This window comes from Callospermophilus lateralis, chromosome 13 (genome assembly GCF_048772815.1).
Source record: "Callospermophilus lateralis isolate mCalLat2 chromosome 13, mCalLat2.hap1, whole genome shotgun sequence".
NCBI classification, from domain to species: domain Eukaryota; kingdom Metazoa; phylum Chordata; class Mammalia; order Rodentia; family Sciuridae; genus Callospermophilus; species Callospermophilus lateralis.
Window position 1 is genome coordinate 51,517,718 of NC_135317.1, and position 23,040 is coordinate 51,540,757.

Consider the following 23,040-nt stretch of genomic DNA (forward strand, 5'->3'; position numbering starts at 1 on the left):
CAAAGTAATTCTGTCACTTGAAAAGAAAAACAAATTAAAACAGTATTTATTGCCAATGATAAAATTCCAAGTTCTAAAACAATTAAATGTTTGGAAATTTCATGTCTGCCACCATGAAATTGACAGTTTCTTTATTATATAAGAGTTATTTTGATGATATTGGAGGTAATATTTTAAAATAACTGATTTTGTTTTTATATCTTGAAAATCTGGAGTCTCTGTGTAACTCAGTCATCGTTTTGCAAATGATCATTCCAACTGTAGGAGAGAATAAGTTTTTATGTAAAATGTTAATTGATAACAATTTTATATTCTATATTGCAAGGAATTAGTGTAGCATCAAAAAATATCCACATCTACCCCAAAACAAAACTTTTAAAGTACCATTCACTTTTTTACTTACCTGCCTGAGTAAATCTGGATTTTCTTCCTAAGCTTCTTTCAAATGACATGTCACAAGAAATGGAATGCAAAACCAGATACAAGTCCCAGCTATTAGGCCAGATACTAAACAATTGTAAAACTTTGGTACTCCCTTAGTGTAGAATTTTAAAAATTAAGTATGTTATATATGTAATTGGTTTTTATTATTATTTGAATGAATTAGGCATTTTATACTTTTCTCAGTCTTAATATCTAATATGGTAAATATTAATAGATATAATCCATAAGCTCCCAAATTACCTTGAATTTATAGATAATTTTTAGAAGTGAAAAACATCCCAAGTTTAAAAACTTGAGAACTGCTAAAGTAAATGGTCTTGTGTTTCTTTTCAACTCTGATATTATTATTAATCTAGTGCTTGCTTAAAGAATCCAGGCACAGAAATTTCTCTGGTCCTTCTGAGGAGTCCACGACAAGGCAAGGTGATACGATTTGGATGATGTCCCTGCCCTCACAGAATCTTCAGTCTCTCTTCGGGGAAGACATTAATCAGAGATTCACAAAAATAAATGTAAAATCAGAATTGGCCATAAGTGCTACTGAGGAAATGTAGTTGGAAAATGGTCTTTGGGTCAGAAAATGATTCCCCAGTGGAGCAAGAATGAGCACGTGGTAAATTAGAGCCTTTGGCCCTGAGGAAGCCCTGTGTGGAAGGGCATTGTAGAGGAGAGAGGGAGCTGCCATGTCCTGTGACCAGGGTAATGGCCAAGAGGCAAGCTGCGTCCGGGGACTTTGGTGAACTATGTCTAGCACGTTGGTGTCTTTTTAAGATATTTAGGAGGTACATAGTTTTTCCTCCTTGTCTTCACTGCAGCTTCTCTAATCTTGATCTTTGTCTTCATTGTACCCTAGTTATTTTCCTAATAACTTGATCCCTCCCCCATCTTTCACCACTGCAGGACCCCTCCCCTCTTTATTTTCTTTGCCTGGCTCGTTCCTGTTTAATTATAGTCCCTTTTCTTCTCTCCCATGTTTGCGGTCCTCACATATGGTTCTTTCAAAAGCTTTTCCACTCTTCTTTTTTCATCATCTGCTCTAAACCTTGATCTCATCTCCAAATTCATTCACAAAGTCAAGCTCATAAACAGAACAGTATTGTTTTCTGTATTTGTAATGCATTCCGCTGTCGTATATAAATTTTTTAAAAAATCCTCTTAGTTCTTCCCTTTTACCCTCGCTCCCATCCCTGAGAATTAAAGTGTCCTTTTTCTCAAAATACTTGAGACTGGGTAATTAAAAAAAAAATAAATTTGTTTCTCACAGTTCTGGGAAGCCCTCCAGATGCACTGGCATCTGGGGAGGGCCTTCTTGGTCCTCCAACCCATCATCTGTCTCTGACCAGTTCTGTCACATGGCCTCTTCTCTGGCTTTTCAATCCTTCTCTTTGACTTGTGAGTCCTCTGCAGGGTCTGTCCTTGGCTAACTTTCATCTTTGATCTCCAGGGATCTCTTCTTCTGTGACTCAAGGGTAGCTGATTTTGGATGGTTTATCTTTTGCCTTAGCAGTTCTCCAGAACTATTTGTAGATTCTAAATGTTCCATTGTCTCTAAATTATCACTACCATGCAGGCATTGCTTAGTACCACTAAAGGAACACCCATCACACTATTTTTAAAATTTATTTATTTATCCCAATTTGTTATACATGACAACAGAATGCATTACAATTCATATTACACCTATAGAGCACAATGTTTCATGTCTCTGGTTGTACACAAAGTAGAGTACCATTCATGTCTTCATCCATGTACTTAGGGTAATGATGTCCACCTCATTCCACTGTCTTTTTTACCCCATGCCCCCGCCCTTTTCCTCCTTCCCCTTTGCCCTATCTAAAGTTCCTACATTCTTCCCTTCTCCCCGTCCCCACCCCCACCCCGCCATCCCAATTGTGGATCAACATCCATGTATCAGAGGAAACATTTGGTATTTGCTTTTTTGGGGATTGGCTTACTTTGCTTAGCATAACATTCTCCATCTCTATCCATTTACCTGCAAATGCCATGATTTTATTCTCTTTTAATGCTGAGTAATATTCCATTGTGTCCTTGTGTGTCCATATGCCACAGTTTATTTATCCATTCATCTGAAGGGCATCTAGGTTGGTTCCACAATTTAGTTATTGTCCATCACATTATTTTATGACATGTATTCATTTGTCTGCCTCCTGTATGAACTTTCTGAATGCAGGAGCTAGAATTTTCTAGCTTTTGTTTTCTTCCACACCATAATAGAAGGATGTGATAGAAGGAGAGCAATAGTAATTTGTTGAAGGTCCAAACTTAAAGCCTGTCTCATGTTTCTACTACCTAATATATATCCCCACCATGATATTTCAGCTGGATCATTTTTCTGATATTGACTCCTATTATATTGTGGTGATGTTTCTTTCTGAAATATTTTATGACAAATAAAAGAGGAAGTTGTTTTGAATGAGGCACTTTACAATTATGATTCTTAAAAAAAATACAACCATACTATACTGTAAGTAGTAGTTTGATTCTTCGCAAATAGTTATTTTAAACCTTGCATCAAAAATATAGTCAACAAAATTACAGATACACCATTCTTCCACTATGGACCAGTCTTCATTTAAACAATGAATATTCATCGTATGTCTGCCGGGTTTCTGTTCTCGAGACTAAAAGTCTCAGGGGTCACTCTAGTTAAACTGGGCTGACTGGGCTGCACGAAATAACCACACAAGAGGCACAAATACCTTTTTCTTTGGGGTCGCTGTGATGGCTCCTCTGACCTTAAGGGTCTGCAGAAAGAGAGAGAGCAAGAGCACATACTGACCCCTTTTATTGAGAAGTTATTTAAATGAGGCAAGGGGTCAGGTTTCAGGGGGCCGAGTCTATCTTCATGATGTCCACTGTCAGCAGGTTGACTGACACCTGGGTAGGCCACACCCAAGGGCACAGTAAGAGAAGGGGACACACACAAGGCACTTCCATGGAAGATTCTATCCTAAACAGGGCAAGGGGTTATATTACAAAGGAACAGGTGAGCATAGCTTCACCCATGGGGCTGTAGCAAGACACACCTATGCACGAGACACTGAGTGCCTCAGCACCCAGCTGGGGAGTGTGACTCAGTCACGTGTAAGGTTGGTCTCCCACATATGTCTGAACTTTGTTTGAATGTTCCTTAGCCCATTTTCAATATCTATAACAAAACATCTGAGAACTAGGTAATTTATAAAGACAAAAAATTTATTTCTCACAGTTATAGAAGCTGAGAAATGTAAGAGCATGGCACCAGCATCATGCCACATCATAACATGGCAGAGGGCAACAATACATGGTGAAACAGCAAGCAAGCTAACTTAGGCATTTTTCTTCTTGTAAAGCCTCTAATCCATGTAATCCCACTGACTCAGGAGGCTGAGGCAGGAGAATCGATAATTCAAGGCCAGGTTCAGCAATTAATGAGGCACTAAATGACTTAGCCAAACCTTGGCTCAAAATAAAAAATAAAAATGGCTGGGGTATAGCTCAGTGGTAAAGTGCACTTGGGTTCAGTTCCCAATACATACATACATAAAGCAAACAAGCCTCTAAAATCATTGTTGGAGGTCCTATGACCTAATCTAATCCTAATTACCTCCCAATGGTTCTGCCTCCAAATTCCATAAACAAGAATTTGAAGATGCATTTTCCAACACATAAACTGTTCTAGGAATACATTCAAGCCATCGTAGGGGTATACAGGCTACAAGGGGACTTCTGAGATATGCCAAGGTCACTTCTGAGATATACCAAACTGTAATCATCTTTCAGATGATTAATATTTCCAAATGTGCGCATTCAGGCGTGCTACCACCATCTTTCTGCATATCAGCCATTTCCATGGTTTTAGTATGAAGACAAATACATTTTCCTTAAGTAATTTGTTGAAGAAAGTCCAGGGTATGTACATATAATGATGCAATGGTGCTCAGTCTCTTCTCATGGGTGTGTGTTTGTGAAGTGATGATTCATACAGACTTGATCCTCATTATTTGTGGATTTCATATTGATAAATTTAGCTACTCACTAAAATATGTTCTTAAGCCAGGTACATTGGTGCATGCTTATAATTCCAGCAACTCAGGAGGCTCAGGCAGGAGGGTCACAAGTTTGAGGCCAGCCTCAGCAACGTAATGAAGTCCAAGGCAACCTCTATCAAGAACTTGTCTGAAAATAAAAGATAAAAATGGGATAGAGATGTAGCTCAATGGGTAAACTGCCCCTGGGTTCAATTCCAGTACCAAATAGAAAATATATTTGTAACTTCAAAATCAATATCCCTGGAGGTTTTATGGTTATTTAAGGACATGCCCTGAAGCATTTGAGTCTCCTCAAGTGCATGTTCCCAGCTGAGGTTAAACAAGGCAACATTCTGCCTTCTTGTTTCAGCTCTCACAGAGTAGAAGAGTGTTCTTTCTGCAATCTATTTAGTGCCACGTTTTTTGCATTTTTGTGCTTTTGGTTAGTGATTTTGCTGGCTAAAATGGCTCCTAAAAATAGTGTTGAAGAGCTGTCTAGTGCTCTTAAGATAAGAATGCTGTGATGTGCCTTAGGAGAAAATCCTGTAAGTTAAACAGATTTGTTCAGGCATGAATTAGGGTGTTGTTGGCTGTTACATTCAGCATTAATGAATCAAAATCATATATTTCAAAAAACTCCTTTGAACCTACAAAAGGTTACATTCATTCGATCAGTTGATGAAAATGAGGCTCACCGGAACCCTGGGTTTCCCCCAGGAGTCCTGGTTCAGTGTTTGCTCATTCATCATTGTCATGGTTTGGATGTGGTTGGAGTGTGTTTCCCAGAGCTTCATGTATTGGAAGCTTGTGGTGGTGTTTTAAGAGGTGGAGCCTAGTGAGAGGGCCTTAGATCCTTGAGGGCTGTCCTCAGAAGGAATTGGGATCGCTCTCCTAGAAATCCTGACTCTCATGGGACCCTTGAGCTCTCTTAAGGGGAGCAAATTATAAGAATGAAGTGGACTCCCAAGTCACTTTTTTCCTTTTATTTAGAAATGTGATCTCTCACTCTCACATATGCATCCCCCATTTACTGGGGGGCCCTCTTCAAAGCCTGTGCCATGCTGTTAGGACTTTCAAATTTTAAAACTGTGATCTAAATAAACCTCTTTTCTTTATAAAGTTAGCCTTCTTTAAGTATTTCATTATAGCAGTGAAAATGGACTTATGTAGTGTTAGTACCATATATGAGAATTTACTCTGTGTGTGTGTGTGTGTGTGTGTGTGTGTGTGTGTGTGTGTGTGAGAGAGAGAGAGAGAGAGAGAGAGAGAGAGAGAGAGAAAGGGGGAGGGTTGATTGGTTGGTTGGTTGGTTGGTTGATTACCTTATCTAAGCTCCAGAAAGGAAAGCAAATAGAATAGAAGGTACTGCATCATGTTTATACAATTGTTGAGAAGAAAAAAGGTTATGGGACATGGATAAATGACAGTTCCTTCTGCTAGCCATACAAAATACTGACAGTTCAGAGCAGCTTTGTTTCTTTCTGAAGTGAGCAAAAATGGTCTGTTTTGTTATAGTTTGGAAAAGGTCTATTTCTTTGTAAAGTACAAGGTATAAATGGCTGTGCAACGAGTAATTCATAGGTGCTCAATAGTTTGGGATGTGAATATGATACTAACAGAAAGTCACTTTACTGGGAAGACATTGAGGAATTTTATTCTTTCTTTTATAACTTCAACTATTCTGATTTACCTTGGCCATCTTTTCTCTCTGGTAGCTGCCTTTGAGGTTTTTGTTGGTTGGATACAGGGAAAGTTGCTAGACCTGTGGAGTGGATTTCTAGTCATTCAGCTCGATGTACCAGCACATAGCTAGGTTAGGTCCGTGTCAAGTTCAAGAAACAAAATCAAATTAAAAAAAAAATAAGTATTTTCCCAGATTGTATCATGTTAGATGAGATTTAATGAGGTTGGGCTTGGAAAAAGCAGGGGAACAACTGCTTTGATTAAAAACTCCCATTTCTTTTAAAAGAAACATTTAAATTGTAAATCTTTCTGCACCCTATTCAGGTGTGGACTTGTGTATCCTGTAATAACTCTTGCCTTATCAGTATTCTTAGCTTTAATATTATTTTATAATTTTACCCTGTTCTTTAGTTTGCCAGTAAGATGGATATTGTCATTTTCAAAGGTCATTTTGTAATGTGGCTTTAAGTGACATCCTCATGGTGTCTGTGAGACTGACTCCAGGTAACCAAGAAGTAAATCAGGCAATATTACTCCCAGTAAATGGGGGCCAAGTTACATTGCATTACTTTGCAACTGGAATTCTGAAAAAAAAAAAAAATGATTCTTAGGTTTTGGAGTAGTCTGGGACATTTACAGAACAATTCACCTTCATCTTTGTATCCTTTTGCTGTATCACATTCCAAAGCAAAATGTATCACATTGTCAGAAAACCAACTTTTCTCTTTTGGCCCATATGTCCTCAGTTATAAGAAACTTCTTTTGAGTTAACAAGTCTTCATTTATCCTACCAATTGCAAACCTATCAATTGAGTATTTCAATATGATTAATAAATGCAGAGCAGAATGCAGCTTTGTTTTGATGATGCCTACCTATTCCCTATAAATCTATTAAGACTTCATCTTCGACAGCAGTTCTTGTCTGAGTTGCTCTTCTGTTTAAAGAATAAGGAATATTATGTTCTGAGAACTGGATTAAGACTCAGAATGTGGTAATATGCGATTACTCCTTAATGCATTTAGAAAATGTATTATTTGAACTCTTGAAACATCTTTGTGAGTTGTACAATAAAGACAAGAATACAAATAAAAATAATTCAAATGCTCTGTAAAAGAAAATAGATTTTGCTTCTTAATATACTATAAAGTCTTCTATCTTACAATTAAAATGCAGATGATCCTCCTTTATTAAAAAAACAAATTTTTAGTTTGCCATTATAGAAGGTGAAAGAAGACACTTAGGAAGAAAATTAGCCTGGAGCTATTTTTTGTTTCAGAAAGCAAGTTCAGTAAAGGGATCAAAACCATTTATTTTTGTTCCATGTCTTAATAATTTAATTGTACTTTTCTTTCCCCAAAATACAAAAAGGAGTACACAATGATTGCAATAGGATAAATAAGTTATAAAAACTTAAGGATCAAATTGCTTCCAAATTTAATTTGATTGATTTCTGAATAAGAAATATGATTTTTAAAATGACATTCTTGTGCTTTCTAGAGAGCATTATAAACAGCCACAATAACAAGAAAGGAAAACTATTGTTTTAAAGTATGCTTGAATGAATAAATGTTTTGCAGATCACTAATAGTCAATAACATTATTTGGGAGTTTGGGGGATGATCTGGTTTGTATTAAACATATTTACACTTTAAAATGCCTTGTGAGTTAAGTCAAGTTTTACTACAAACATATGCTAAGAAATATGAAAATATGGAGCATTTTGCTTTATTAAGATCATCATTACCTAAGGGATACAATTGACCAGATTTTAAGAAACTGCTGGGCTTTTGTTTTTCCAGAGAGCTCAGTCAGATGAACTGGAAAAAATTGAAAAGCACGGCCGATCCTCCAAAGACAAGGAAAATGCCAAGTCTCTGGACAAACCTGAACAGTAAGCGTGCTTTGGGCCCTACAGAGGGCATCAAGGCCACAGTGGGTTCTTGCCATTTGGAAAAACAACGTCTTGAGTGTGTAATTGGATGAGATGAGGATAAACATCTGTTTATATGAATTATATTTTTCCTCTTAACTTGGCTTTATTTCCTTAGGTTCCTTTATGAACTGTCACTAATCCCCAACTTTTCAGAGCGAGTCTTTTGCATCCTGTTCCAGTCAACGTTTTCAGAAAGCATTTGCTCAATTCGTCGCAAACTGGAATTGCTACAGAAATTATGTGAGGTAGGTTCTGGTCCAAAGAGAACTAAGCTTGAGTTCTGATATTTAATTCTGTTCAGTCATGTTCATATTACAAAAAAGTTTTATTTACTCTAAGTCCTCATTAAATTTGAGGGATAGCAATCCCACAGACGGGAACATTTATGATTGAGCTTCAAGATCAAAGCACATGTTCAGATTGGCAAACAGGGCTGTAGGACCATGTTGCGAGAGTGTGGCCAGTATGTGCTGGCCTCCAGAGAGCTTTCGTATGTCTGCTTTTGCCAAACCTAAATTTTCACTTCTTATGGTCCCTCTAGATAGCAGACTTCCAAGTGACTGTGACTTAAAGGCATAATATTTGCTTCCCTTCATTGTTTTTTGAATGGCCCCTCAACAAATTATTCATAATTATTCCAGCCAAAAGATTTAGAGCAGCCATTTGATTCAACAGAAGATAAAAATTTCTTTGAAAATTAAGAATAAATATTTGGCAGAAATAACCAATATTAACATTTTTTTAAATTTTCAAAAATCAATAGTACTATTTTGTTCTAGTTGTGGTAATTGCTTTTGAAAAGTGAAGAGACGTTATTAAAGACATTTTCAGAGGAAATGGCATGAAAAATTAAAGTATGTTCCGAAAGAAGTGAGTGTATACTCATTTAGAAGTGAATCTTTATAATTTTCCTTTTTGGTTTCCCACAATTTATAACAAAAAATTAATATCGTTTTAGACATAGACACGATTAGGGTGATGATGATGATATTTTGTAGTAATTCACGTTACAGCCATATATGTTTTCCTTGCAGTTACATCACAGAAAAGGCCTAGATTGGCGTCTCTCAACTTACAAAAGCTTATCTGAATGCTTGTGGGTACAAGCATTTTAACTTTTTAAAGTTAACTTCAGAGAAACTGCTCTTAAAATATGCATAGTAATGAAGAAGGACAAAGTTTGGTTGTGACCCAAAACTATTACTATAATGTTAATAGTTAGCATTGATTTCGGGTGTTTCAAGTAAAACTTTGTTTAAGAAAAACTTTGTTCTTTATCCTATTTTACAGACATTAAAAAATGGCCCAGGGGTTATGCAGGTTCTAGGTTTGGTTCTTGCCTTTGGCAACTACATGAATGGTGGAAATAAAACTCGGGGACAGGCAGATGGCTTTGGATTAGACATTCTCCCAAAGCTGAAAGATGTCAAAAGCAGTGTAAGTATTTTGTACTAATGGATGTAGGCAAATTGAGGATATTTTGTTTGACATTTTGTTTGGTAATAGGTTTGACTGTAAATCAGTTGTAACAAATATTTCTTTATGTTCCAAGATCAAATGTTTCTTTATGTTCTGAGCTAGATAAAAGTAAATCATAGGATATTTGCAATTTACATGAATAATGATGTCCCCTGAAGTGAATAATTTTGAATTCTATGTCTAATGAATACCTATAATATTTTAAATAAAAATAATTATTATTTTCGGTCTATCATTACCAAGTCTGCTAGTATTTATCTTTTGGGAATATAAGGACTAATCATTTTGAATGAATTAGATGTCTACTTTTTATTTTATTCTTCTCCATGTAAGGCAAAAGATGTCAACAGCTAACATATTTTGAAAGCAAAACAAAGATGAAGGAAGTAATTTATAAATAAAATATAAAAGATGATCCTGCTTTTCTACATATTGTTTTCTTCCTCATACTCCTGTGCATGGGACTGTCTAAGTCCCTTTGCAAATCTAGTTTTTTTTTAATACATTTCTACACATGTTTGTTTAAAATTAATATCTAAGAGATTGTAAGAGTGCCGGTAGAAATATAAGGTTAGGGATGATGGTCAGCGTCACAGACTAAAGTCTGATTTGGTAAACTTAGAAAATAAAGAGTTATGTTTCTCTGATAAAAGAATCACTACACAGAACATTATGATGAAGGAAATTATGAACACATTTCTAAAATACTGCGTTTAAGTAAACAATTGACTTCTAGAACTAAAAATGTATGGATTGTCCTTCTTGGATAATGCAGTTATCTTTCTCATAAGAAAGAGACTTTTTTGGTCTCTTTCATCAAAATTTTGTTTATTCGTTCATTCACAAATGTATATGTATATATTTATCCACCATCTTTCATTGAGTGTCTATGAAATGCCAGACAGTATACTTTCCCAAAATTAAATAGCACATAGTTCTTTTTTGGCATAATTTTTTGTGATTTTTGTGGTTATTGAAATATCCTCATGTATTTCAAATGCTATTATATATGTATGAGAAACATTTTATAGGAATGTATAGACTTAATAAATCACATTTATTAAAAAAAAATCAGTTTCCTAAACATGTTTTCAAATATTTCTTAGTAACTGCTTATTAAATTGAAACAACTTTCTCAAATAACATTGAAATATAAATACATCATCAATATTCAGTTTATCAAATATTTTACACTGTGGTAATCCTAATTATAGGTGAATAGTGATCATTTATGGGTTTTTTGTATTTGTTTACATCTTTGTTTCAATTCTTTGTTAAGTTAAATTGTATTAATTTAAGTAATTATGGAATAATCTAGGATAAAAATAAAATACTGAATCAAGAAGCAAATACTAGGGCTGGGGATGTGGCTCAAGTGGTAGCACGCTGGCCTGGTACATGTGCGGCCTGGGTTCGATCCTCAGCATCACATATAAACAAAGATGTTGTGTCCGCCGAAAACTAAAAAATAAATATTAAAATTCTCTCTCTCTCTCTCTCTCTCTCTCTCTCTCTTTAAAAAAAAAAAAAGAAGCAAATACTATTAAATAATTTCACATGCCCTCCGAAAAGCTATGCAAAGTCTTCCTGAATTGGTCTTTCTCTTTAAAATGAATGTAACTGTACCTACTCCTCAGTAACTGTGGACAGAACTATTACTTAGATCACTCAGAATTTTCCTTCAGTATGCCTACCAGGAGGGCTTTTAACAAATGTTCAGTAATGGATCCATGAGCTGCTGTCAATTGATTTACAAGTTAGAAGAAAGGTTGCTTAAATCATTTTACAAGCAAATCTTAATTAGGGAAGCCTTTAATAGATATATTACTATCTCTAGTCAAACTCAATTTTGAAGAAGGGTTGCTCTTTTTATAGACAAAGGAAAAATCATGGCTTTATCTGTTAACAGAAAAACCAACCAATTAAACTGTACAAAGTTTGCTTGAGAAGTAGAAGTTCTAGAACAAGGCAGCATTCCAGACCAAAGATAGTACAGGAGGCACCAGACCTCCACATGTGCAGGTTATGTTTATAATCACTGAAAAATAAGTGACATACAGAAACAACCTGATTGACAACAGTTGACATTTGCATTATATGGCCTTGTTTGGGCAGCTTTCAGCCTGTGATTGAATAAAAGTTCAGCTATCATTGTCTGAGACTCAGTTGCTTGGTTATAAGGGTATGTATACTCAGGTTAGGTGAAAATTTGTGTGTTCATCAAACTAAGCTTCCATTCATTATGTAGCGAGGCCACTGTGAGTCACCTTTGTCACTCAAGTATGGAGACAAATTAGGCCAAACTTATTTCAGTTTCACAGGTTGAACATTTCATGGAAATTAGTTTGTATCATAGGTTTTCATTTTAAAAATATGTGTATATACACATATATTCATAAATACATATACATACACACATATCTGGTCTTTCAAACTCAAATTATGTGCTAACTTGGAGCAAACCAAAAAGTTAATTAAAATTTAATACCTCTTAATGTGCTAGAAAGGAAGTGAAAAACTATTTCTCAATACTGTTAGATGGGAAGTAATTTTACATTTTTAAAAAATATAGTACTACACACATTATCTTATTTAAAGCTGCATGAGTATTAATCCCTCAATCTCAGTTGCTGATATAACAAATTATAATATGTGTTCACATTTTAAAAGCTCCCATTTACCTGAAATGATACTTTTCTATTTCCAGGTCACACTTGGAGTTGGAGTAGTACCTGATAATCCAGCTAGATAGAAAAGCTAGCAATATTTAATTATTTCATTTATGATAGTAGCTGTAAAACATAAAAATAATGAACAAAAATTCATAATAAGAATATTAAGTAAATAACATAAACGTTGAACTAAATTTATGATTGATGAGGGTAAAAATAGGAAAGTATTTATAGTTATGACTGCCCTTTAACAGCTCTGCTTCCACTTGAGACATAACTCTTTAGATACAATTAGTGAGGCAATTAAAAATGTAAAATTTTAATCTTGTCATGTATTTTTGTGGGTTCACTGCAGTTTGTTTTATTTAATACTATGTATTTAATAATTGGTAAAATATATTGTTACTTACTTTAATCTTTCTGCCTAGGACAATAGCAGAAGCCTTCTGTCATATATTGTTTCATATTATCTCCGAAATTTTGATGAGGTAAGATCATTTTTACATATATTGTTTTTTTGTTCTTTCTTTGGGTGATTTGGCAATGTTTTTTTGTTGTTTTTCTTTTGTTTTTACCTTTGCTGATGTTGATAATTTTTATTTATATTGATGCTGATTTGTTTAAAAGTAATGTTTGCTATTTAGGATGCCGGAAAAGAACAGTGTGTCTTTCCACTGCCAGAACCACAGGACCTTTTTCAAGCCTCACAGATGAAGTTTGAAGATTTTCAAAAAGATCTCAGAAAACTGAAGAAAGACTTAAAAGGTAACTTATAATTTTGAACTTATATGTTTTATTTATGCTTTTTTAATGGGAAAGGTAGTGTTCTCAATGGTTTTCAGGGAAGTAAATTAATCTTTTGTAGTCTTGTAGAACACAATTTTAGGAGTACGTGGCAATAGAAAAATTTTGTCAATTTATTTATTTATTTATTTGTTTGTTTAGAAAGTTGAGTTGAAAATTTAGATATTTAATAGTATCTTGGTTATTTGAATAACAATCAGGATCAGGTTTGCATCTCATTTTATTTTATAGCCAAGAGCATTTGCTGCATGATATTCATGTCATGGTTGGACACAGATTATATAATTGTTAAAAGATAAATGGTCCCTACTCACACTTCCTTAGTATACTTGCCTAAGATTTTGTGGTTTGTGAACTTTCCTGGAAACAGAATATCTTATTATATATGTATGGTCACAAAACACAGGGGCATACTATTTTATTTTCAATCAAGAATGATTTCAGCTTTTTTAGAATCTCATTGAAGTGATCTTTCACCTCTTGAAACATATCCCTGATTTCACTCCTTACCTCATCCTTTATATTGTGGATCAGTTTAACTATGTACATTCTGCACTCCTCTGATATTTCTTCTACTGTGTTTTCAATGTGTTCTACTATTAGAGCATCTTGGTTTGTTTGGGGCACTTTGTTTTCTTGTTTTTTTTCATAGTTGTTTGTGTTTCTGTCATTTAACAGTGTGGATATGAGGCAGTACAATTTCAATCTAAGTTATTTTGAAGAGAGATAGTCTGAAATTCCTCAAATTTCTAAATTTAAAGTAATATTTACACTGAAGCAAATAGTTTGTAAATTTTTTTTCTGAATATGATCCCTTTTTTCTGTTTTTCATGAGGTTACTCTTGTTATAGCATTGAAAATGCCCCAGTTATCTATCTAAGCCATTTATATCTATTAAATACAGAAAGGGAGTGAATAAATATATGTGAGATTTTCATTTGATATTGTATTACAAGACACAAATAAGAGGCATGGTAATTCCTGTCCAGAGCCAAAAACAGACACATAAATTTTGAGGAGACTCAATTCCATTTTTTTTTTTTTTTAGAAACCCATCTGTAATCATGTTCTAGTCACAGATATTTTTATAAAAATTTCAATTAACATAACAAATTAATAGAGTTTGCTTATAGTTCTTATGTATGCAAAATAATTCACACTGGGCAATTGCTGAGTGCTATGGGTGCACAAACACTCAATCGTTGTTGAACAGGGCCAAAATTCTGTCACTTCCATAGCCTTCTTCAGCCTTTCATATAGGTACACATCAATTGAAGTCAAGAAAGATTACCTTAACTTCCTTTATTTTTATAATAATAACAACAATTTTAAAATTTGTTATACTTGTATAGTATTATGGCACTGTGACTTCTTAAGCCAGTAGTGGTGGCACAGGCCTATAATCTCAGTGACTTAGGAGGCTGAAGCAGAAGTACAGCAGTTTCCAAGCAAGTCTCAATAATTTAGTGAGACCCAGTGTCAAAATTTAAAAGACATAAAGGAATAGATGTAGCTCAGTGTTAAAATACCCTTGGGTTCAATCCCTAGTACCTCCCACCCCCAAAAGAGTAAATTCTTAAACTGATAGAAAACAAAACCTTTCTTTCTATAGAATTTATCCAATTTATCATGCTTCAAAATTATGATGGATATTAGATAGACTTACTTATGAAATTTTACACACACACACACACACACACACACACACACATACACACACCACCCCACTGATGTGGTGATAGGGCATTTCTGGGGAGATAGAAAATACTTCATACTTTGATCAACAAGTCAGTCTTGCAAGATAGGATGTAACTTTTGCAGTAATTTGATGGATGAGAAGAATAATTACTTTATTTATTCCCAGGGGTTGTATAGTTGCTTCGGTTGGTACCTCCCTTTGGAATACCCCATTTTCTTTTAGTATCTACATGCCTTCTTTCTACAGGTATTAAATACACATGTAATCATGAACATGGCAAATTCTCACGAGACCTGAAAGTGCTAATACCCCTAGATTATTGACTTCAGAAAGATGAGCAGCCCAGTGCCATTGAATACCATTTCCTTTTGTGCTTTCTTGAATAATGTGGTAGCTACAGAAGACAAAATATTGAAGGAGCATCTTATCTTAGCAATTTTTAATTGCCTCAGAAGGTTAAGGAGGTGATTTTAACCATGAGGGTTTATACTTTATGTAGAAAAACGAGGAAATTGAAACTCCCATACACTCCATGACCAACTATAACATTTGCTAGCTCAGTATCTCCCTCACTTGCCCATAAGTTGTAGAAGTCTGATGCCACAGAAGTGGGAAAGTTCATGACCAAATGACTATAAAAACTGCTGGATTATGTTAAATTTGAAAGGAATCCACAGTATTCTCCAAAAGAAGAGTTTGCAGTAGTTCTCCACTTTCTTTGACCACAGAGCACTTTTTTTCACAGAATGTGTGGTAGGTTCTGCGGTTGGTAGAACACATTTTAACACATTTTGAGAAATGCAGTCCTGGTTCTGTGTTTAAAACAGAAGCATGCACTTGCCTCTGAAGAGCTTTCATTGAAGGAGGGGAAATGAAACCTTAGTTTGTGAAGTAATGTGATCATATATTACTGTTCTTTTAAAATGAGATCATCTTGGAGAGCTATTTACCAGGCTGTTAAACTCTGAGAATTAAAAATGACAAAAATCATAATTTACTTCATGTTTTGATTTTCAAAAATTCAGGTCTTTTAATAGAAAATAAGATGTTTGAAGATGTGAGGAAGGAAATCTTGTGAAACAAAATTTAAATCTAATTTGTGGGAAATTAGGATTTATCGGGAATAAAGCCATTCACATCATTTGACCAATGTAGCCTATCAAAAGTGATTATTTTAAATGATCATATTAAAGAATTTATTTAAGAATACTTAAACAGCCTGACCATATTTTTAGAGGCAATTTGTTTTTAAGTAGGTTTAGAAAATGGGGTAATGGCTGGACACAGTGGTAAACACCTATAATTCCGGCAACTCAGTAGGCTGAGGCAAGAGGATCACAAGTTCAAGGTCAGCCTGGGCAACTTAGCATGACCCTGCCTCTAAATAAAAAATGAAATAAAAATACCTAGGGATGTAGCACAGGGATAGATAACCTCTGGGTTTAATCCCCAGAAAATACACACACACACAAAAAAAAAAAAAAAAAAAAAATCAAATTTAAAAAGAGGATAATTTATAAAACATTTATTCTAAAACTTTTTATATAGTAAATATCAACTATTCATCATAAGATGTGATTAGTGAAATCACTCATCTACTGGCACTATCATTCTGTTTCTGTTTAGAGACTTGATTTGTATTTCTCAGGAAAAGCTTAGAAACAATGTGTTGTAGCTTAGATATTTTCATATGACAACTGAATCTCATTCTGGCGTTTTATGAAACATCCACTTATTTCTAAGATTTCCATAGCTCCTCAGGGTGCTTCCTGGTTTTCTGAACTCAGTGACATGTAGCTTGTAAAGCAATCTGATCAGCTTTTGATCTCTTCTAGCTATCAGCAGCTTTTTTTGATATAATCAGGCCAAATGATGGCTTCTGTTGCAGCGCTTTTGGGGGTTAAGAATTGTAGCACTTGCCACTGACTTAAACCAACTCAACATGCACATAGCGTTGAATAATTAAGTTACCAGTTAATGTTTTGCTGCAAGAATGTTTTTATGCATATTGTTTCTCTCTCTCTCTCTCCCTCTCCCTCTCCCCTTCTCTCTTCTTCTCCCTCTCCCCTTCCCTCTTTCCCTTCCTCCCTCCCTCCTCCCCCCTATCTCCTGGACCTGCTCCCCCTTCTTGAAATAAATGCTAAATAATTTATCCTCTTTTTAGATTTAATTGTGTGTGTGTGTGTGTGTGTGTGTGTGTGTGCGCGCGCGCGCGCGTGCGTGTTTTCTGGGGATTAAAATCAGGGGCTATCTATCCCTGTGCTACATCCCTAGGTCTTTTTATTTCCATCTTCTTCTCCCTCTCCCTACTACCCTGCCCCTATTACCTAACTTGAAAAATTGTTTCTCTTCTCTTCTCTTTTCTTCTCTTCTCTCTCTTTAAAAAAAAAAGAAAAAGAAAAATTGTTTAAAATTCATTAACTGAATCATGAGATTGAAATAATGTCTGTGTCCAGAGTCATATAGGGAAAAACAGTCTTTAAACATACTTGTATTATTAAAATTGTTAGTTTGTAGATATTGCATTTAAAATGGTAAATTGCTAATATTTTCTTTTCTTCTTTATTTTTGAGAGAAGAAAAAAATAAGTATTTAGAAAACTTTTTTTATGTGAGTTCTAGGGATTAAACCCAGGGCCTTGCATATAGTAATCACATTCTGTTTTTTTTTTTTTATTAGTTGCTCAAAACATTACAATGATCTTGACATATCATACATTTTTTACTATTGAGTTATAACCACTTAAAAATAAATTTTTATTATGATTTTAAAATTTGCATTAATTTATGATGGGAACTTTAGGCAACACTGAAAAATATAAAGAAGAAAATATATTTATCTTTACTCTTACAGTCCAATGATAAATAATATATTTTGGTATGTTTCTGTCTGGTGTTTATATTGCAGGTGCATAAATTATACAATTGTTTTTGTTTATTTGATATTCTCTATAGCAGGAGAGTTTAAATTACTTATATTTGCATTCTGTTTTCTTTATGGGTTGTATGTTGTGTTGATATATTTTTCACTATTCTCTCCTTACCTCGTTCAATAAAATTTTGGAAGCCATGTATAGTATTTCTATTTAATTTGTTGATTCACTATAAATATTAACATATTTTCTTAATTACACAATTTTATAACATGATATTATATCATGTATTTATCTTTCCAAATAAGAGTTTTAGAACATTCCAACTAATAATTGAGCTCCTTCCATTTTCCTTTTCGTGTTTTTCCAGACTTTTAGTACTGTCAATTCCTTAGAAATTGCTACTATATTATAATCAATAGGTGATCACCTTTATGAATGTACTTAATCCATTATCATAGTGCCTTTGTCACATATGATTTTTCCCCTTCTCAAGTAGTATTCTTTCTGAACAGGCTAGTGGATGTTACACTATTTGTCCACAGTTGACTAAAAATGACATTTCTTTCTTTGTTGAGCCCATGTATAGAGCTGGGTGTCCCGTAGTTAGGCTGGTTCCACTGCCTGTGTGTGTGCTCTCGCTACCACAGGCTCCCCAGAAGCCCAGCTCTCACTTTCCCTTCCACGTTCACAGTCCAGAGTCTTCTTACTTCAGTCCTATTTATTAACTTGGGTTTCTGTACTATTTTTGACCCAAAGAAATATTTACATTTTTGAGAACACATCATGTCTGTTTAGTTTCCTCTTTTTACGTTATCTTTCATTGCTATGTGTTTTCAGAAGAGGGAAAACGCAGTCCATGAATTCCTCATTCCATTTACTGGACGTCTGTATTCACTTTTACATCTTACATTTTTTCTCACTGAAAATTGTAGCAGAAACATTTTCCCATGCCATTTAATATATTCCAAAAAACGTTTAGGTTGGTTTCATAATAATCCATCTCATGATTGTGCCTTAATTTAGTGAGTAATTTGATTCTTGTAGTGAATTACTCTTTCCAGTTTTCATTACTCTTAAATTTATGTTCTGTGGAACATCCTATTCATAGTCTTTTAAAAAAAATTATATCTCTGGATGTTTCCTTAATGTAGATTCTCAGATTTATGTGTACTGTATCTGAGGGAATGAAAATTTTTTTCAGGCTATTAATATTATCAAAATTCTTATAGAGAGGTAATAATTAATTTTAGGGGTAGGTGGCTTCTTAATACATAATAAAATTTATGATAGTTAGAGCAGCAAGAAATTTGAGTCATTATAGTCCTTAACTATTATTCTATGATATTTATTAAGCTAATAGAAAATAAGAAATCAAAGTATTTGAGCTATCTCATCATATACATAGAGTAACAATAGAACCAATGGTGATATAAATCACCACTATACAATATAAAATTTATATTTAATATATTTTATAATAAATAAAATAGATTTATATATTATACATATTACATAAAATATATTTACATTTATCATATACAAGTATAGTAGTTAATATTTAAAATTTGTATTAATAAGATATTGTCACTTCCTTTAGTGTTTGACAGCATGGACCTCTTCAGGGAGGGTTCAATGTTGAGTGTTCTTAGCTCTTAGCACCTGCCTCGTGTGTTTTTGACTCAGTAACTGAATTTACAAAGTGACAACAAATGGATAATAAAGTCTCACATAACTAAAGCACAGGGCACTCAACAAAGTGTAATGGGAAGATGTCCAGTCATCTTTGTAAAGGGCCTTTGAACTTGATTCTGTATTCATTACTTAGCCATAGGAATATTTATTTTCACAATGATGTTATATACTCATACATGTATTTTTGAAAGGCTATCCTGAGGAACTTGGGAATGATAGTTTAGAGACGATGCCTAGCCAGTCAGAGATGTTGAGAGTATAAGTTAGGTCCTTGTCGTAGGAATGAAGAGCAGGAAGAAATTTGTGAGTGTTTGAAAACACCTTGTTTCTGGATTTGGTAATAACACAGGGTGGGAAGGGAGGGTACAAAATGACTTTAATTTTAACTTGGATATCTGGAGGTGGGCTAAACCCTACAGAAAGGAATGGGGATGTAAAGGAATCAATAGCCAATAGTTTTGATTTTAGACAAGCTTAGGTGGTTCTTCAGAACAGAGGAAATCATGTCAAGAATAAAGTAAAAGGTATTAGGATTGAGATGCTCACAATCATTTTATGACATTATTATGTTTCAAGGTGGGTCAGGCTTTGACTTTTTTTCATAATAATCCATCTTTTCACACAACCATTTCAGCATGCTTTTATACATTCATGTTTTGATTCAGTGTGCCTCACCTACTAACAGTGAGTCCTGTGGACTTTTTTATTGTCTAGACTCTTCCTACAAAAATCAAGAGCATCCTCAGCATAAGCAATATACAATGTGGGCTGGGGTTGTGGCTCAGTGGTAGAGTGCTTGCCTAGCATGTGTGAAGCACTGGGTTTGATTTTCAGCACCACATATAAACAAATAAATGAGTAAAGGTCCATCAATAACTAATTTTAAAAAAATTAAAAAAAGAAATATACAATGTAAAAAAGTCCCTGTTAAGAAATACTTTAACTAGAATATACATAGGAACCAGAATACTTGAAATTACAATGTTGTTCAGATATGGTATATAAAAGAGTAGAAGGGATGCTAACTGAATCAGACATTAGTTGTTGAGTTTTATTCTTTCTTTCTTTATATGACATTTCTATATGACTCCATCTTTGATATATATAAAACCAACATATGTGTGTATAACATATTTCTCAAAATTTCATTATTCTTATATTCTTATTTAAGAAAATATAGCTATATTTTCACTGCATGCAATATTCTTTGTTGGAATTATCAAGTATATATCAAGTATGCCTATAATGTAGGGAGCCTGATTCTGCTTAAGTCAACAAAGTTTATCCAAATATGTTCTCCTTAAAGCCAATTGAACTCAGAACTGGTATTTATTGAATTTATTGCCAAGATATTTTTCTTGATGCCTGGAGGGAAAAGATAAATGATAAATTGCCCTGTATTTAAATTATTCACCACATACATAGTTGAGAAGCCAAATATACAAATATAATTGCACTGTACTACAGTTACAACATTCAGAAAATAGGGGAAAAAAAGCAGAGTGGAAGGTAAGTCTGATTCTACCTAATTGGTTTGGGAAGGCTTGAGTTATATACTGCCATTAGAATTGAATCTCGGCAGTGCACGCCTGTAATCCCAGCATCTGGGGAGAATGAGTCAGGAAGTTTATGAGTTCAAAGCCAGCTTCAGCAACTTAGTGAGGCCCCAAGGAACTTAGAGAAACCCTGTTGCTAATTCAAATATTAAGTCTGGGGATGTGGCTCAGCAGTAAAGCACCCTTTTACCTGAATGAAGTATCAAAAAAAAAAAAAGTATTGAGTCATAATGAAGGACTACCAGATAGAAAAATTTTAGGAAAGACATTTGAAACTTTGGACTGTGTAGAGGGAAGTGAAGGGAGGGGAGGAAGTGTGGGGAAAGGAAGGACGATGGAATAAGATGGACATTATTACCCTATATACATGTATGATTACACTACCAGAATGACTCTGCACCATGTACAGCCAGAGGAATGAAAAGTTGTGCTCCATTTATCAAACAAGTTGTGCTCCATTTATCAAACAATGTATCAAAACACATTCTATTGTCATGTGTTAACTAATTAGAACAAATTAAATAAAAGAAATACTTTCTGTATAATAGTGTAGGCAATTTACATAATATTGTTTTCCCGTTAAAAATTTTTAATTCTGGGGCTGGGGATGTGGCTCAAGTGGTAGAGCGTTCGCCTAGCATGCGTGAGGATCTGGGTTCGATTCTCAGCACCACATAAAAATAAAATAAAGATATTGTGTCCACCTAAAAAAAAAAAAACTAAAAAATAAATATTTTTAAAAAATTTAATTCTGATTTGTCACCATTAAAATTGTTTTTCTAAAAGAAGCAAAAATTTATGAAACTTGATTTTTTTAGAAATTTATTTCAGTTGTAGATGGGCACAGTGCCTTTACTTTATTTATTTTTACCTGGTTCTGAGGATCAAACCCAGTGCCTGACATGTGCCAGGTGAGCACTCTACCACTGAGCCACAACCTCAGCCTGAAACTTGATTTTTATTAATCAGTTTATCCATTCAACACACACACACAAGAAAATAGGAAAAAAAATCACACTAGGCGAATCAGTGCCTTAACTTAGTGCTTATTGGCATTTCATGTAGTCCTACATATACTGACCAGTGCAGGAGTACAGGGAAATATAAAGCCTTAGAGATCTTTAGGGTCCAGATTATGAAATCTCAGACAGGCAGAAAATCTCTAGAGTGTTACCGTGTGTGTGTGTGTGTGTGTGTGTGTGTGTGTCTGTGTGTGTGTGTTTGTCTGTCTGTCTGTGTCTGTATAGGAGCTGAGAAGGAAAAGGAAGAGACAGCATTTCAGACAGAAAAAAAAAAAAAAATCTATGTGCCCTAGCATTCTTGAAACACAGTAAGCATGAGATGAGAGAATGTTTTCTAATCATGAAGGCTCTACAAGTTTATATGTTTTTTGTAAAGAGTTTACATTTCACTAATGCACTATCTACCCACTGGAGGATCCTATTTAGGGAATTGGAGTGATATGATTTATGTAGTGAAAATGTTGCTCTGATAAGCATAGAATTTGGGAAACAAGTTAAGAAGGAACTCAAATAAAAGATGAAAGTGATTTTGACCATCCTGGGAAACAGAGAAAAAAAGAACTAAACAAATGTGGGCTTTTTGTTTGTTTTTCAGCAATGGGGATTGAACCCAGGTCCTCACACATGCTGGACAAGTGGTCTACCACTGAACTACATACCAACCATTTTTGTTGTTGTTGTTGTTTTTATTGTTTTGTTTTGTTTTTGAGGCAGGATCTTGTGAAATTGCTGAGACTGGCCTCCAACTAGTGATCCTCCTGAATCAGCCTCCCTAGTAGCTGTGATAAAAAGCATGCAGCACTACATGCCCAGCTCTAAACAAATCTTTCTAGTTTTAGGGGCAGTAAAGTGATAGAAAGTAGCTATTCAGAATTTTTCTATAGGTAATATATAAGTGACTCTTACTGAGTAGGTAATACATAAGTGCCTCTTATTAAAATGTATCCTTCCATGATTTCCTTCAAGTCAGTATAGCACTTGGGTTACTGTAATGTCTTACAGTTTGAGATGTTCACATTTCTTTCCATAAGCTTTGAAACCAATATTTTTCATTTGTAATTTTTTAAAATTGAGTTGCAAGTATTTCTCTTCACTCCTTCCTAACAAAATGTATATGAATTTAATTCAAATAAACTTTTTTTTTCCAGA

The 23,040-nt window shown here is 34.4% G+C and overlaps 1 protein-coding gene across 1 annotated transcript in view; it reads left to right on the plus strand.

Annotated features, from left to right (window-relative positions):
• Fmn2 (formin 2) overlaps positions 1–23,040 on the plus strand; it is a 359,014-nt gene that overhangs the window by 225,306 nt on the left and 110,668 nt on the right. Inside the window, exons 7-11 of the mRNA XM_076832359.1 lie at positions 7,959–8,050; positions 8,208–8,337; positions 9,383–9,529; positions 12,672–12,731; positions 12,888–13,008. Coding sequence (XP_076688474.1) covers positions 7,959–8,050; positions 8,208–8,337; positions 9,383–9,529; positions 12,672–12,731; positions 12,888–13,008 — 550 coding nt within the window. The remainder of the gene's footprint in view (positions 1–7,958; positions 8,051–8,207; positions 8,338–9,382; positions 9,530–12,671; positions 12,732–12,887; positions 13,009–23,040) is intronic.